Source organism: Gymnoscopelus microlampas (assembly GCF_963454915.1).
Source record: "Gymnoscopelus microlampas genome assembly, chromosome: 13".
In the NCBI taxonomy this organism is placed as follows: Eukaryota; Metazoa; Chordata; class Actinopteri; order Myctophiformes; family Myctophidae; genus Gymnoscopelus; species Gymnoscopelus microlampas.
Window position 1 is genome coordinate 21,312,089 of NC_139950.1, and position 16,941 is coordinate 21,329,029.

A 16,941-nucleotide genomic window follows, 5' to 3' on the forward strand; every position below is an offset into this window, starting at 1 on the left:
ATTGCTGTTTACCCATGCTTGTGAAGTGAATCCTCATTGCTTTTTTATACATGGCTGGCTTAGCTATGCTATTCTTGTGCTGTATTCATTTTTATTTTATTGAATCCAATTCAAAATCCCTATACAGTAGCGTGTCTCAGTACAGACAACAAACAGTACCATGTGTCTTTGTGTGAGTAGTGTATGACAATGACATGCATGTGAATGGGTGTACAGTATGCCTGTGTTTGTGCATGTGTTTTTGTGTGTTGCTTGGCAAAAACTCTTTGTTAGAACCTCATGAATTGTATCGCCCCTCAATGTATACCAACAGAGGCAACAGGATCTTCAAATCCCATTGCAATGGTCGTGTTTGCTAGAGATGAAAGCCTTGAACCATTCGAGTCCGCTCACAATGAACAGCAGAAAAAATGGCTCAGTTCAGAAAGCTGCCCCTTAAGCCAAATTCATGCTCCATTGCACGATGGTGTCGCATGGTGAAAATTGCAGACCTACAAGCTTACAACACGTTGCATCCGCGACATGTTGTGAGCTTGTAGGTCGGCTACTTTTGTATGTATGAATTGGGCTTTACTCTCTTCAGCAGTGGAGATGAATCAATGGACATGCGCTGGCAAAGCAAGCTAACAACATAAAAAAACAATAAAAAAAACAATGCAGCCCCCATTGCAGGGAGCTTCAAAGGCGGAGGGAGCAGATGAAAGGCTAGCTATTATTGTGATGTTTGCAAAATGCTGGCTAGCCCCCAACTACCGCATTTGAGGTTTTGAGCTTTTAAACAGAACTGCATGCCGTTGCTATCGGGCAGAAACCTTGTATCTCCATATTTCATCTTTTTAATGTTTTTTTTTTAAATAAATGAATGCCCTATACTTCGTTGTATGATATCATAGTGCAAAAGTAGCCAAGATAGTATATGAGCTCACAATGTGTTGCACCACAAAAGGTTGTGAGCTTGCAGATCTGCTATCAAAATGTTCACCTATATTGACATGAAAAGCAGGTTATTTCTTTTTTCCCCCCTGGTTTCCACCCGACAGCAACTATGTGCATTGTAAAGCCTGAAAATGTTTTTTTTTTTTTTTCTAATGCTCACATGCATACACACCAACACACTGAGGAAATGGCCTCTGATACAGTACATCAAGCTAGCAGGTGTGGGCTGATAGCAAAGAAAACATAGAGGAAATATATCTCGTGAGTAAACTTGTCAAACATTTCAGTGTGCTCAACTCACATTTAGTGGAGTCTCAATACTTCTAACCCTCGTGATTGTGCTTATTTCATATTCTGATATATTGACTGAGTTTTTTTTAAATATATTTTGGGGATTTTTTTATATTATATCAAAGAATTTGAAAGTGAAAGGGAAGAAAAGGTATGCAACTTTTATACAAAAAAGTTAGGGTAAGTAAGTGATATTATTTTGTGAAAATTAGTATTAAATAGCTCCATATTCTGATAGTACTCATTGCTATAGTGTGTTTGTTCAGTAACAGGAGTGTCCCCGTTTCATGCACTTTCCGACCTGAAAATGTATTTTCTGTTTACTAAACTTTAGTTAACAGAAAATACATTTTCAGGTCGGGATACCTATTTTATTCAATCAGGAGAGAGAACTTGCACAGAAAACAGATTAAACAAGTGTAATTGTAAGTGATGGCACTAAGAAATGAGCAGATAAAATTGGAACTGGAACACTATAAAATTGAAGCTGATAAATGGGTCTTTCCTGATTAGCTGAGATTTTTCAACCTACCTGAAAATTATTTGTCTGTTTATTAAAGAGCTTGAGAGACAGGGAGGCCTCTGTTACTGAACAAACACTCTATAACAATGATTACAATCAGAATATAGTGCTTAACAAAAAAAACGTTTTGTTTTAATCAAAAATATCACTTACCTTACCCTTAAGACTTAAGACTTTCATATTGTCATAGCATGTTGACAATCGTTTAAGGAGCACTTTAACGAGCACCCATTTTCAACCTTATCTTCATTTAATTGGTCCTCACTAATGCTCATTATAAGATGCTACCATTTCTGTCTGCTTGCTCTGCGTCTCAGAGGTGCAGCTGTGGACAGGTCAGAAACCTTACTCTAATGACATCATTGGTTTCCTCCAATGACATCATCGGTGGTCATTTCAAACGAAGATTTCAAAGTTTGTTGATGCAAGTACAATGACTTCTATTTCAGTGTGCTAACTTTCCAGGAAGAGAAAGGCTGTAGTTTCCAATAGCTTTGAATCCCCATCGATGATGTCATTGGAGTAAGGTTTCTGGACAATTCATCATAGCCCACCAAATATAGCCATTAGACAAAATGGTGCCAGCTTATCACACTGGCCGAGACCTGATAGTACTGAGAGTGCCTAACCGGAAGTACCTCACAATGAAGTTATGTTGATGCTGTGCAACCTTCTGCCTTTTCTCCTTGTGACATGGGAAAAGCTTGGAAATGAGCATTAGTGATGACCAATTGTACATTATATCTCTGCTGTCGGGCAAAAACCAGCTAACTCCATACTCCAACATGTTCAGGAAATAAAAAAAACTAAACAAAAAGTGGAGTTAGGAGGTTTTGTGAATGGACCTCCAAGCTCACAATGAGGTTGGAGGTCAAAAGGTGTGGAGCCTGGAGTCAGCAAAACCAGCTAACTCCACCCCCTTTGGTGGAGTTAGCTGGTTTAGCAGAACGTTTGAGGATCCAATGGGGGAAAAAAATAGTTAGCCGGTTTCTGCCTGACAGCGACGAATGATAATAACACTTGTCTTCATTTTTCTCCTAAGAGATCAGCCATCTTTTATGGGCTATTCATTTAGAAAATATCTTTTACTATGTGCATAAAACATTTCTATTGTTGTGGCGGGTATATTACCACATTGGAATGAGAGACAGGGAGGGAGCACAAGGCGCTAACTGTGCCGAGATGTGTCCACATCAATTTTTCTAGTTAGACAAATATGAACAGCGCACGGTGGGTGGTATTAAGCCTCTAAATTAGTTATGGGTGTGTTTTGGGTGTTAAATTAATTAAACCAATCAGAGTGTCAATTCCCATTCCCTTTAAGAGAGCTGCGCTTCAGCTATAGGCACACTTATATAACGGATTGGAGGAGAAGCAAAACATTTCTGTAGTGGAAAATTTTAAATGTGGGACCATCTAGCTGTAAACACATCTGTGCTATCTTGACATATCAACTTAATAATCACTCGCTCGTTCTCAGTTATGTTGTTCTTTATTTAAACCACCAATTAAAGCATGACAAAGACATGTGTCATGTGCTTCCTTGAGGAGCTTTATATATACGACTGTTAACTGCTGTTCATTGAGCCAACAGATAAGAAAAACCAGGACGCAATATGGTTCACGACATTCTTACAGGATGAGAGAAATTATGAAGAGATATTCTATCAGTTATAAAGTGTTGAATAAATGCATTTATTCTCTCCCTCCCTCTCTCCTTGCAGCTTGTCTTTAAACTGCATATTAAAGCATAGAGCATGACAGGAACATGCTCTGTGCGCCCCGGGATCCCCATTTGGATATTATGCTCTTACTGTAGCTACGGAGACAAGCGTGAAGTCTGCGCACTTCACGCTTCACGCCACTCACAATGCGCACAACGATGCACATCCTTCATGTCCCTGAGTCCCTCATGCAAGAACCTCCTCCATGTCCTGCCCACTAAGTCAGATGTAGTGATTTAGAACCGAGCTGGGATCTAACCCCAGTCTCCCACTCAGCAAGAATCAGAGCTGTTTTGTCCGGGTCTTGTCTGGTGCACTACACTTGCTTAATGCTTATTGTAAGTCACTCTGGATAAGAGCGTCTGCTAAATGCCTAAATTATAAATAGTTGCGTTGAAATCGGATGGACTTCGATTGCAATACGTTTGCGTGCATTGTGAACCACCTATTAGGTGCATCTTAATCCCAACAATGCTTTCACCTTATTCTTGGCCCTTCTCCAGGGCAGCGCCATTGCCCTTTCTGCTGCTTCATTCAATATCTGGTCACACCCTAATAGGCAGCAGGTGTAATGCAGGTAATCAGTCTATTGCCAGATTTTTCAAGTTTCAAGACTTTACAACGGCTATTGGAATATAGCAGATTTACAAGCTCACAACGCATCACATCGCGATACGTTGTGAGCTTGTAGATGTGCTATTTTCTCAAATATTTTTTAAGATCACAAATCTTGTGTGGGGGTCCCTGGCACAACATATTTTCAGATTGGGGCCCGCGGACAAATACATATTAATCTGGGGTCCTTGACATGAAAAATGTGGGAACCACTGGTTTAAAAAACATTAGGAAGCAAGCCCAAATAAGCAACTACACTTTAAAAACAAGCCCAAAGTCGCTTATTATAAGCAGACATGGCAACACTGGTAAACAAGAAACACCCTGATATGGGGCTCCCCACTCCCCCTACTCCCCTACCTGACGACGGCCACGGTGGGCATGGCCAGGAATAAGGTGAATAGCAAGGAAATGTTAGCTTTTTGCTGGTCTAAACACTCCGGGCATAAGATGCCCTGATGGCGCCAGATCACACCTCATTTTGAGACATACCCATGAGTTCTAAATAGGCGTAAGATCATTTTCTATTTAGACTACAGGGTCATAACACCTGCGCCGGTCGGAAGATGGCAGTAATGTGCGCTCCCGTTAGTGCCGCTTTGCGCCGGGCGGAGTGTTGTTTGATTAGTCTTCTTTTAGAGTTTTGTATTACTGAAATGCCTATAATACTACACTGTTTGGGATACACTTGGCACCCCGAAACAGGGCTCCACAACACATACACAGAGAAAGTGCTTATAATTTTCAACTTTCAAATTAAACCAAACCATCTGCTCTTAACCTTTAAAATTCCAGTGTCACTTGTCATCCAAAGAGCTGTCCAAATACTCTTGAACCATAAGCAGGATACAAAAAGGTATAATATGGAGTGTGATAGACAGGGTAGAAGCACAGTGAGAAAATGGTACTGTAAACACTGTTACATAGGACACACTTTGTTCTCTGGGATGGGAAGCTGAGCAAAGGTGCTGCAGTCGCTGTGTGGATCCTCCGACTTGGGTGAGGTGGGGGCGGCCATTGGGATGCGAGCGGCAATGGCTGACATTTCACCTGTCTGGCTCTCCGCTGTTATCCCAGGTCGGTCGGAGGTCGGGTTCACATTGCTCTCTGGTATGATCCCAATGCCGGTGAAGTGCTGGATCAGGCACTTCCTGAACTGGACATAGATCAAAGACAACCATAAATAGGGAGAAACATCAGGGGCACATTCAGTAAGTACTTAAAGTCAATTGACTTTTACAGTCAGGGGAAAGCAATGCTTGCTCTTAAAGCAGCTGTGCTGGCTGACCCATTTTCATGATAAGCACACCCCCCGAACTGGGGCATTTAGATGGACATGCAGGCTGCGTGTGATGATCCCAGATGAAGATGGGAGGCAGTCTCCATCTCCAGCCATGGGCAACTACATGATCTTGCCTCAGTTTAAGCTACAGTATCTGATAGCAGAACGCTTTGAACCACACTGGAGACTGAGTCTCAAATCTGTTGTTGTCAGAACTGACCATGACAATTTGATGGCTCAATTTGATGACGCAAGCAGGACTGTGCAACTGATTCCATGAAAAAGGACCACCTGTCATTTACAATCCATGCTGGTTAGAGGCTTTGCAGTGGAATGATTAGCAATTTAGGAAAGTAATAGCAACTGATTGGGGGTGTCTCTGGTGCAGATAGCAGTAGGGTTCATTGACAAATAGTTTGAGCTTCTATCACTACCAGGCTAACATGGCATAGCGCAATAGTCTTTGATCTGATGTCTCTGTAAGCACTATGGGCCCTATTTTCTGTCCTGCACTATCCCTTGTCACTACCTGCTACCCGTGAATTACACACAACAGCTGGGGCTGTCCCCAAACGGCATCTTACGGCCGAGCTACCCGTTACACATTATGCCGACTCCGTTATTTGCGACAGGAGGTGTGGCCTTGGGCGTGTTGTTGCACTATCCCTAAAAATTGCTATCTTGCCCAATGCCCACACACATATGGGAAAGTGCATAGCGGATTCCAAAACCACCCGATATGCCAAATCTGTTTGGAAGAGCGCTCCTGCAATGGAAAGGTCGGGAGTCATGCCAGGCGTACAACTGTGACTGTTAATTCCTTGTGTCAATGCATTGAGTTTTTATCAGCAGTTGCCAGTTAAGCTTATCAAAGACATATACAATGTTGTTTGATCTGAGTTTGCTATAACCACACCAGACCATGTTGTTTAATTAATCGAGAACACAAGCAGATTGCTCTGATTTAAAGTTCTCTATAACCAGCAATTTGTGAGTGATAATTCTGTGTATCAAATATAATTTGATTTCAAGGCAACGTCGCTCTTCCATGGGCAGAGAGGGAGGGAGCGCAAGATTGCACTAGGGAAAATGGCTTGCACAGTCTTCTCTTAAAGGCAATGGTATTTGGCACGGTGATTGGTTTTATTAATGTAACGCCCAAACCACACCTATGCATAATGTAACAGGTAGCGCAGGTGTTTTAGGGATAAGGCTGGTGTTGGAAGATAGCAACCTTTGCATGGGAACGCCCCTTCAGCCATGCTAAATCCCCAAATAGTGGATATAGCAACTTTGGCGCAAAATAGGGCCCTAAGTCTTTTAAAAGGTCTTAAAAGTCATTATATTGTCACTTTAGAAATGGGCAGATACCCTGTATACACTTACACTTTATGTTGGTTTGTTTACTGTTGAGTAAGAAAACAATGTTGCACATTAAGGTAATCATCTGGGGGACCCCCCCCCCCATCCACTGCCTGAGTGTTTTGAAACAGGTAAAAAATGTTTGCTCACTAAGATCAATGGCATTATGCGTTCTGAGCAGAGTTTTTACTCTCCTAGAAACTATTATGCAGCTTTATTACAAATAACAATAACGTTTTTGAGGTTCCTTGAAATTAGAGTTGTGGCCTATGATGTATGTTTTTTGGTGGGTCTTACATATGAAAAGTTTTGGAAGCCTCTAATATAAGCTGCACTGAGAGAGGGGCAATACCAAACAAGGTAAAGGCTTAAAAAGCAATACCATTTTATAATTGCAAATCTAGTGGCAATGGCACACCAGGAGGAGGCCGATATGTTTTCTTAATAGAACCAGGCCTAGACAATGGTACACTCTCGATTTCATATTTCATTTATTCATACACCATGCATTATTGAGAGACAGGCTAACACCCAACAACAAAAGGAGGATGGGGGGTCTTTCCATCCAGGCTGAACATGGCACACCGCAGGCAGGAGCAGAGTTATTGTTTATTACATGTAAAACATCAGAAGGTGTGGCTATATGTTTAGCCCAACATATTTCATTAACATCCACTGGGCCCATGGTAGCATTATCTAACGATCTGTTATGTACTGTTTTAGTGTAATTATCTATGCTTAAACTTCAATAAGTCCTGCAGAAATTTGTATTTTTATGTTGGTCAAATGTTGGACAAATTCGAGTACAATATGTGCAGAGAGTTCAGACAGTACAGTACAGTACAGTACAGTGTGCATAAGGGCAGATGGCCTTCAGTGGTTTGGTATGCATGCCATGCATATGCCCTTTTTGGGGGGAGATTATCATTATTATTATTATTATTGCTTGATTTGCTTGGAACTGATTTCCTTTGAAGAATTTTAGTTGAGCCACAAAGTGATAGTGAATCTATTGTAATGAGGCTGTCTGTGTGTACGTATACTGTATGCCACTCCTGTCTGCAATGACTCAATACACTGTATCATCATCAAAGGTCACAAAACGTCATATATTAGATCAATATCTGACATAATGGTACAATGTGTGATGTCAAGGTCAATAGGATCAATTATTGTTGAACATATTGACATTACAACTTGCTTTATTCATCATGGAAGGATGCAACTGACTGAATTTGAATGATTTTGTTTGTGTTTATATGTAAAGCACACTTGATATTTTTGTTATACTATATATATATCTCTGCTGTCGGGCAGAAACCAGCTAACTCCAAAATGTTCATTTTTTCAGGGAAAAACAAAATATTCTTTTCAGAAAACCTTATATTTTTTAAACAAAGCAATACTGCCTCATCAAAGTTGGCATTGTGACTTTATATATTGTCAGATACTTGCATGTGTCATTATATTATCACCACTTTACCCCAATCCAGCTCAAGTGGAGTTAGGAGGTTTTGTACATCATTGATAAGAACCGCTGACAATGGATCTCCAAGCTCGCAATGTATCACAACGCGTGAATGAATGCCCTGATGCTTCATGACACTGCTTATAGGCCTACAATGTTAAGCAGGACTTTAAATATTACAATTACTTCTGCAAAGAGGGTTTCACAGAGTTGCAGTTTCAGTAGAACTAGCGAGAGAAATGCTATGAACTAATTTCTTGTCACATTGCTCTCCTCAGAAAACACTACATAGATTTTAGAAATATAATTAATTGTTTTCATAACATTAGCGTCAGTGCTACTTTGATAAACAGGTACACTGCATAGTTACTTTTAAAAGGCTACGGGGAAAAAAAATCTTCCGCTCCACAGCAGCTCTGTACTCTGTGTGCACTGAGGCACGCAGTGGAGAGGGGGTGGAGTTGGGTGGTTGAATATTTTTTTTACCAACACACAGAAAGTGTGTTCAATAGCGTTGATTTATGGGAAAAAAAGAAAAAGCTGAAAATGGAGTTGGCTGGTTCCCGCCCGACGGCGACAACATATAGTTTTATACAAATAAAGCTAGACCTGATTTGATTTGATCTGATCTGACCTTCCAACTGTTGAAAAGAAAGAACCGTAACTGTTGTGGGTGTACACATTGGCAGCCAAAAACGCAGATCTGCGTTCTATTGAATACCATCACTTGGTTGCCAAAGACGCAGATCTGCGTTTTTTTGTTTTTTTTTTTTACCCAAAGACCAAGGAGATATGTTTTCTACAGCAAAAAATCTGAAATAATTGGCAGCCAAATGAGCCAATGTGTTAAGTTCTGGAGTAGTTCTGTAAGCATTAAAAAGTGAGCTAGAGCAGTAGATTTTCCAAAACATACATAGTTTATTAGTTGAGGCACCTCAACTAAACTGAAAGCAATTTCACCTACGGGATTAATAAGGTCTTCCAAACAAACAAAAAAGCTACCTGTTTGTTCATGAAGACGTAGATGATTGGGTTGTATACAGCTGCTGTCTTGGAGAAGAATGCAGGGATGGCAGCCAGCCTGGGGTCCAGGTAGATGGTTGGACAGATCGTCACAACAATGGAGAAGGCTGCATACGGCGTCCAGCCCACCATAAATGCTACGATCATCACCACCACCATGCGGGTCACCTGACGCTCTGGCTTCCTGGCAGTGGCCAAACGGCCATGAGATACCTGTAAGGGTGCAACAGTTTACCGAACTAATCAATTTAATCGGTTATGAAAAATCATTTATAATCAATTTTTAGCGGCGCTAGCCGCTCTATACCTTTAGGCAGGGGTGGGCAACTTTGTAGATGGTGAGGGCCACAAAATTTCCTCAATCACTCTGGGGGGCCGCATTTTTTATCGGCAGGGGGGCCGCATTGTTTATCGGCAGGGACCCCCCCCCCCCCCCCCCCCCCGTTGACAAAACCCCTCCCGTTGGCAAAACGGTCCGGGGGCGGTGCGCCGGTTCGGACCAAAATGCCAGAGCTGGATTTTGGTCCCAGCCCGCCCGTTTATCGGCACTCTCGCCAGTAGTACCCCATTACTCAAAAAGCCCATAATAGTCACATATGTGACAAATAAGGGATAAAACTATTATTATTTGTTATAACTTTTTTTTTTTTTAGCATTTAGTAGGCCTTTCCCCGACTAAGGATTTGTTTAGTCGAATCTAATTGGCGACTAAATGCCAATAGTCGACTGGCAGTCGACTAATGCAAAAAAAAAAGAAAACTTTTTTTTTTTTTTGGCCCAAAATACATTTTATTTCAAAGGGCCAAGTCTACACAGTTTGTTTTGTGTCTCCAGCAGAGTTTCTAGTGTCTCTATCTCTCTCTGGAAGAGGTTGCACATGAACTCTGCAGCCGCACTGAGGCGCTCCAACACAAACAATACCAATACAAAGACGAGGAATAAGAAGAATAAAGTAGAAGTTACGTGTGGTTGCAAGTGTAGACTTGGCCAAAAAACAATTTAAAACATTTTTGGCCCAAAAAAAAAAAACTTTTCCCCCCGTTTTTTGTTACTTTATTTCGATTTTAGGGTTAGGGTTAGGTTAGGGTGATAGATATATAATTTAAAAAATGTAAAAAAAACTTTATTTTTATTTTTCAGCGAAAATTCATGTTTTGAAAAGTGTTCGCCTATAATGCCCAAAATAGGGACGGCAGGTTGAAAGTTGTTAAATGATGGAATTACACCCTGTTCGACAGAAATCTGCGATGCAGGACTGTGAAGCAGATACAGCTACATTTCCTGTTATCAGACAAACAGTGAATCATACTCCATACACTTTGAAATTCATGTAAATAGTATGTACTGTAGTTTATTCTTGTGTTAGGCTGCCCTTACCTTTCTGAGCTTCCGTATCAGCTTTCCATAGCAAAAAATGATCACTCCCAGAGGCAGAATGAAACAAGTGGAGAAGAAAGTGATGATGTAGCTGTGATCTATAGCATCAGTCGAGTACCTGGTCATAGGTGGAAAGAATGTTTACAGTACCATGAACAAAATTACAAGCAACCAGTGGGTAGACAAGGTACTCAAATATTATGGTCAAATATTACTCAACTACAAGTGACATTTGTTCAGTCAAACACTGTATGTACTTGAGTTACAGTACCATAGTACTGGAGTTATTCAAAAGTATAAATTACAAAGTACATTTTCCTTTGAATATCAATCAAAGCATTACTGGATTGGCATTCAGACATTTTCCATCAACACCCTTAACAACTTCCATTGCTGATTTGATGTGAAACGTCAGATCACATTTCAATAAAGGGCTCAATTTGAGCCCAATTTAATGTCAGAAAGGAAATTCCACAGGCCTGAATCATGTGTAATTCTCATGAGGATAAATGGTCTGCATTTCTAGCACCTGCTGCTTTCAAATAAATTATGGCCCTGGATTATGCGGAGTAGCCTAACTACCATGTATACAGACTGCTACCGTGCATGCCTTCATGTGTGTCCCTACATGTTTGTCTATGTATAAATATCTGTATTTGAGTGTTTACCCTTTATCTATCCAGAGTGTGATATGTACAGTATGCTCTCTTTTAGCAGCACTCTTTAAGCTTGACTTTCCTGCAGACACACACTTTCACACCTGGGAGCTTCCATGAACCGCTGCAGTCAGCTATGCGTGGTCACTGAGCCAGTACCATGCTCACCTTGTCAGCTCTTGTTGAGGAATGTTACATCCTTCACTTTCCCTGTCAAAGTTTTTCCCACCCATTCCGTGGAATATACAGTAAATCCTGATTTCAAAGCAAACTTATATATGACTTGAGATGATTAGCACTCACTTTCTAACAAAGATCGTACAGAATACCGTAGCCCAGTGGTTTTCAACCTTTTTCCCCCAGGACCCCCAAATTGACACATATTAGCCCACGGACCCCCATTTGAAAAGATCTGCCATGGACTCAACCATTTTGATTTGTTGGGGGTCCCAGTCTACACTGTAGTATCATCATCATTAGTGTTCATTTAAATCTGAGTGTGTACAAATGGACCCGTTCCATTTGTACACACTCAGAGTTACAGACACATAAGGGTCAATTTGGTTCCTAACTATTAATTTGGCTGGGGATCCCCTGGAACCCCCTCAAGGACCACTGGTTGAGAACCACTGCCGTAGCCCACAGGAGTTCCAATCAGTTGTAATTGGGAAATATTGAAAAGGCAGTTATGAGAGAACAAATGTTACGGTGTAGTCTAGCCAAGCCCAAGCCCTCTGACTGGCACAGCCATCTGTTTGTGAATCAGTCACACCTTCTCCTTTTGTTCCTCACATTTACCTATTACCTATAGACGAATCCACAGACGCGCTGCCTGTAGCTGCCTGTAGGCGGCCATTGCCGTGGTGTCGCGTCCGCGGAGCGTTGACACCGCAGCAATGGCTGCGCGCAGGGCAGCGCTCCGTGGATTCGTGTATAGGGACAACCCACCACAGGAACCAGCTTTTATTTTGTGGTCTGCACCTTATCCAGTATATGTGGTCCTCCAGGTAAAATGGAAGAGGGACACAATATTTGTTCGCCGGATTTGGTTGTCATGGTCTCTAATGCATTAGTCCGACTTGCATGATATCAGCAGAGAGGATTGTTTATTGGTCAGCACTGTTGACTCACAGCAAGAAGGTCCTTGGTTCGAGTCCGACTGGGTCCTTTTTGTGTGGAGTTAACATGTTCTCTGTGTGTTCACAATATACATAATATACAATATTTGGGAATCGGCATTGATGGGATATTTCATTAGCACCTGCATGGAACTCAGAGAAAACACTGCTCTGCTTAGTTATCAGTCGATTGTGCCAGTTTACCTCCCTCAAACTAGACGCTTCAGGATCACTGGAAGGAAACTGTCCCAGAGCATTAAGTGACGAAGAGCGTTTGAGCATAACTGAGTTTTTTTGTTAATGCATTATTCCTAACCACATGTCAAGCCTCTGTGCCACACCACACCTGTGTAGTCAGGGTGCCTGCTGAGAAGGCAGACATGACCAAATGTTTTCTGACAGAACACAAGCTGTGTGCAGATAGAGGTGGATTAGGATGTCCATTTACTATGTGTCTCCTTGAAAGCGGTTTCATAATCGTATTGTCTGACTCATTCACTCACCTTCATCGGAGCAAAGTGTTCCTTACAGAGGGGGAAAGGGTTAGCCATAATAACCATAATGTGCGTGGCTTTGATTATGGTTGTTAAATAGCATTATCTAGATGGCACCCCATAAGGACCAAGATTAAAGCCTACATCTTTCTTGACCTTTCTTGACCTCTACAAACACTCATACAGAAAGTGTCTCTATGGCTCAAATGTAGCTGTATGTGTGTCACTCACTGTAGAATAGAATATCAGATATTTGGATGTATTGTATTTATACAGGTTTAAGCAGTCTGTTTACTAGATTGTGGAGCAGTGTTTAATTAGTTTACTGCGTGTGATCACTTTCCTCTAGCTGGTGTATTAGATGAATTTGTCTTAATAAGGAGTAATTGCATATTCTATCCTGGAAGGCCATTTTTAGTATTTTTGTTTGCTTCAATTGGTGTTGAATTTACTTTGGCCTATGAAATTAGCTGGTTTCATAATCTGAAGGCGGAAAACAAGCCATACCAACTAGTACTGTATGTCTCCTTTTTAACATTAAAACGGAGAAATGTCTCACCAGTTAGGTTCACAGGTGGTGCCGATCTTGCTGACAGTATAGCTGTTCCAGCCCAATACGGGAGGAAATGTCCAGATGAAGGAGAAGGACCAGACGAACAGCAGGCCCAGTGTTGCGTGCTTCCCCCGCAAACGGATATTCCCAAGGGGCCGGCAGATCACAAAGAAGCGCTCAAAGGACAAGACGGTCAAGGACCACAGGGCCACAATTCCTAAGAGAAACGGGACGAGCTGGCATTCAACATGTGGCAGAGTGGGATTGGCCTTAGGGTTAGTACATCAATTCTGAGCAAAAGAGTGTTCATTGAACTCTAGACCTTACTGGGATTTTTACAGTTTTGCTAAATATAACTATTTTGCTGTTATCAGAGATTGTGGTGCAATAAATATAGTAGGCTATAGTATTTCTCAACAGAGTATAAGAAACTACCCAGGACAAATGATTCCCTATGGGTATGTCTTGGTGTTTCACAATACTATCAATGGTGATATTTAAGCCGTTAATTTGCAGGTAGCCCAAATTGGAAGGTGTCATTTCCTAAAATAGTTTAATGATGCAGGAGCTGCCTCCTAATGGACTAAAAAAAGATTTTAATTACGATAATAACTCACCCTCAGCCCGGTTAATTACTTCCTTTGAGGCTCTCAGGAGAGGACAAAATAGAGGGGTGGAGACTAGGATGTTCAATTCAGTCAAACTCATTAAAACCTTTTCAAAGCCACAATCTCAGACAGACACAGAGGGAGAGTCCTGACTCCACTGCAAGCATGGCTTTTGGACTGAGTCTTGAACACTGTAGTGTCTGTTTTTCAGTGAAAAGAGACAAGGAAGCTAACTAGATTCATTGTTTTATGATCCCCCCTACTGAATGCCCTGAATCTTTCCTTTGTGTAATTTACTTATTTGTTCTAAATTGACATTCTGTCCTGCATCAAACATAGGGCCTACTTTTGATTTATTATGATTTAGCTAATGATTGAACATTAATGAGCTCCTACCATGACGAAACCCATTGGCCTAGTGTGGTTTCACAAGTTAAATAGAGGGTCAACAGGTGGTTGCGCCATACGATGTCCTAGACCAGGGGTAGGCAACCTTGGCAGTTGGCACATGGGAGGGTGAGCACTGGCATAAGTGTGAGAGAGAGTTTTTTTCTTTTAAAATGAGATATTCCAAAAAAGTTCAGTCAGTTAAATTAAGTCCCCTCACATCTATACAAATTACATCCTGCACATAATTCTACATTCATTCAAACTCCTAACTCTGACTGTCGAGGGAGTCTTAGATAGGTGGGTTATTGCTCTGAATCTAATGATCATTACATCCTGATGTATAAGAAATATTTCTAAAGAAGGTTGTTGTGTATAGCCTATGGACAATCAAAATCAGTTGGAAATGTTACATTTTGATATGGTGTCATAATTTAACTTAATGTTGATATGGCAAACACTGACTAAGACAATGAAAACATGTTCATGTCAAAAAGGTTGCAGACCTCTGTCAGGGGTGCAATGTTGGCACAACTGCCAACATTGGCAGAGGGGAGGGTGAGCACTGGCATGTGTGAGAGAGAGGACTTTTCTTTTAAAATGAAATATTCAAAAAAAGGTTTAGTCAGTTTAATTAGGTCTATAAACAAATTACATCCTGCACATAATTCTACATTCATTCAAACTCCTCTGACTGGGGAGGGAGTCTGGGAGATAGGTGGGTTATTGCTCTGAATCTAATGATCATTACATCCTGATGTGAAAGAAAATATTTCTAAAGAAGAAGAAGAAAACATAATAAAGGTTATGTATAGCCTATAGACAATCAAAATCAGTTGGAAATATTTTATATTTGAAATGGTGTCATAATTAAACTTGATGTTGATATGGCACACTGACTATCAAGAAAATGAAAACATGGCACTCATGTCAAAAAGGTTGCCGACCCCTGTCTTAGACTATATAATAGGCTAATTAGAATATAGTTCTTCTTTATATTATATAGTTCTATTATTTTTTATCAAATAACATCCTACACAAAAATGTAGGTCTATTTTTTTTATTCAAATAAGATGGGAGACTGACTGACTGACTGACTGAGACGCACGTAATGGTTTATATCAATTAGCCTACTGTTTGCGAGGCAAAAAGCTCCAACACTGACACCTGCAGTTGTAGAGGTTAATGTGCACAGGCACCCCAGCAGAGCAGGGGTCTTCAACGTTTTTTCAGCCCAAGGACCCCTCAGCTGAGAGACAGAGATGAAGCAGGGACCACCCCACTACATATTGTATACATTTTGTTATAGATTAAAACTTTTCATAGATTTCATAGATGGCTGCATAGAATTGTTTGACAAAATGAATGTTTTTTTTTGTTTGTTTGATTAATATGTTGGGTTCATGTTATTCTGTATTTTCAGACAATGAACCACTTAAGCCCTCTAGTAAACTTTACTTTTGGCTCTGTACTTAGTCTGTTCTTTTCCCCCCTCTACATCAAACCTCTTCGCCAAAAATAGCAGATCTACAAACTTGTAGATGAGCTATTTACTGCATGTTCCCCCCAGAATATGGATGCTATTATAGGTTGAAGTGGTTAATGTAAATATTAAAAAAAAAGTTCCAATAGGTTCTATGCACAGCAGCCATATTATCACTTCCTTCAACGGTGTTACCAATGATACTAATGAAGGCTCTGTTCCATTTAGTGTAGCACAGTGGTTTCCACGACCCCCATAACTCTGGAACCACTCTGGAACCACTCTGGAACCAAATGGACCCTTACGGGTCCATTTGGTTCCATTTGTACACTCTCAGAGTTACACACCCGTAAGGGGCCATTTGGAAGCCCATGAGGGTCCCTGGAGCCCAACTGTAGACCCACTGGTGTAACAGAGTGTTTCCAGTGAGCCAACATGCACAATATCAGCACCCTGCCTCTGTTTGACCAGAATGGAACAGAGTCTTCATTAGTATCATTGGTAACACCTGTCTGTGAATGTCTCCATAATATGGCTGCTGTGAATAGAGCCTATCACAAAAAGATTTGGTGGCCCCCTGTAATAGCCTAACTCTGAGGACCCCCTAGGGACCCCCTGTTGAAGACCCCTGACTTAGAGAGACATCTGTAAACCAGTAGTTATAGGCAGACTAATATACACTTCTAGACTTACCGAAATAAGTAACGGCAAAGCCCTCCATCACGCACGCCCATCTCCCGAGAAAGAAATAACCCCTGGTGTTTGTCAGGAAACTTATAACTCCTCCGGTGAGAGAGACGAGAAAGTCGGCGATGGCCAAGTTAACTATAATGTAATTGAGGGGTTGCCTGAGCTGCTTGAACTTGAACGTGACAAACATGACAATGAAATTCTCGCCCAGGGACAGCGTTGTCACCACGAACATCAGCACGGCCAGGACCGTGAAGTTCCACGGTGCGATGTCCCGAACCGGCCCGGTGAACGGGTCATCGGGGGGGAGCTCCGCTGCCTCGGTGTACGATGACATTGACAGCCCATTGA

The 16,941-nt window shown here is 41.3% G+C and overlaps 1 protein-coding gene across 1 annotated transcript; it reads right to left on the reverse strand.

Annotated features, from left to right (window-relative positions):
* Positions 1–5,008: 5,008 nt before the first annotated feature.
* On the reverse strand, positions 5,009–16,710 carry valopa (vertebrate ancient long opsin a; the record flags this gene model as incomplete). Its single annotated transcript, XM_084076407.1, has 5 exons — positions 16,594–16,710; positions 13,429–13,639; positions 10,602–10,719; positions 9,204–9,437; positions 5,009–5,245 (listed from the first exon to the last, which is right to left on the reverse strand). Exons 1-5 carry the CDS (start codon positions 16,619–16,621, stop codon positions 5,009–5,011), a joined length of 828 nt encoding a protein of 275 aa, XP_083932533.1. The 5' UTR covers positions 16,622–16,710.
* Between the last annotated feature and the right edge of the window lie 231 nt (positions 16,711–16,941).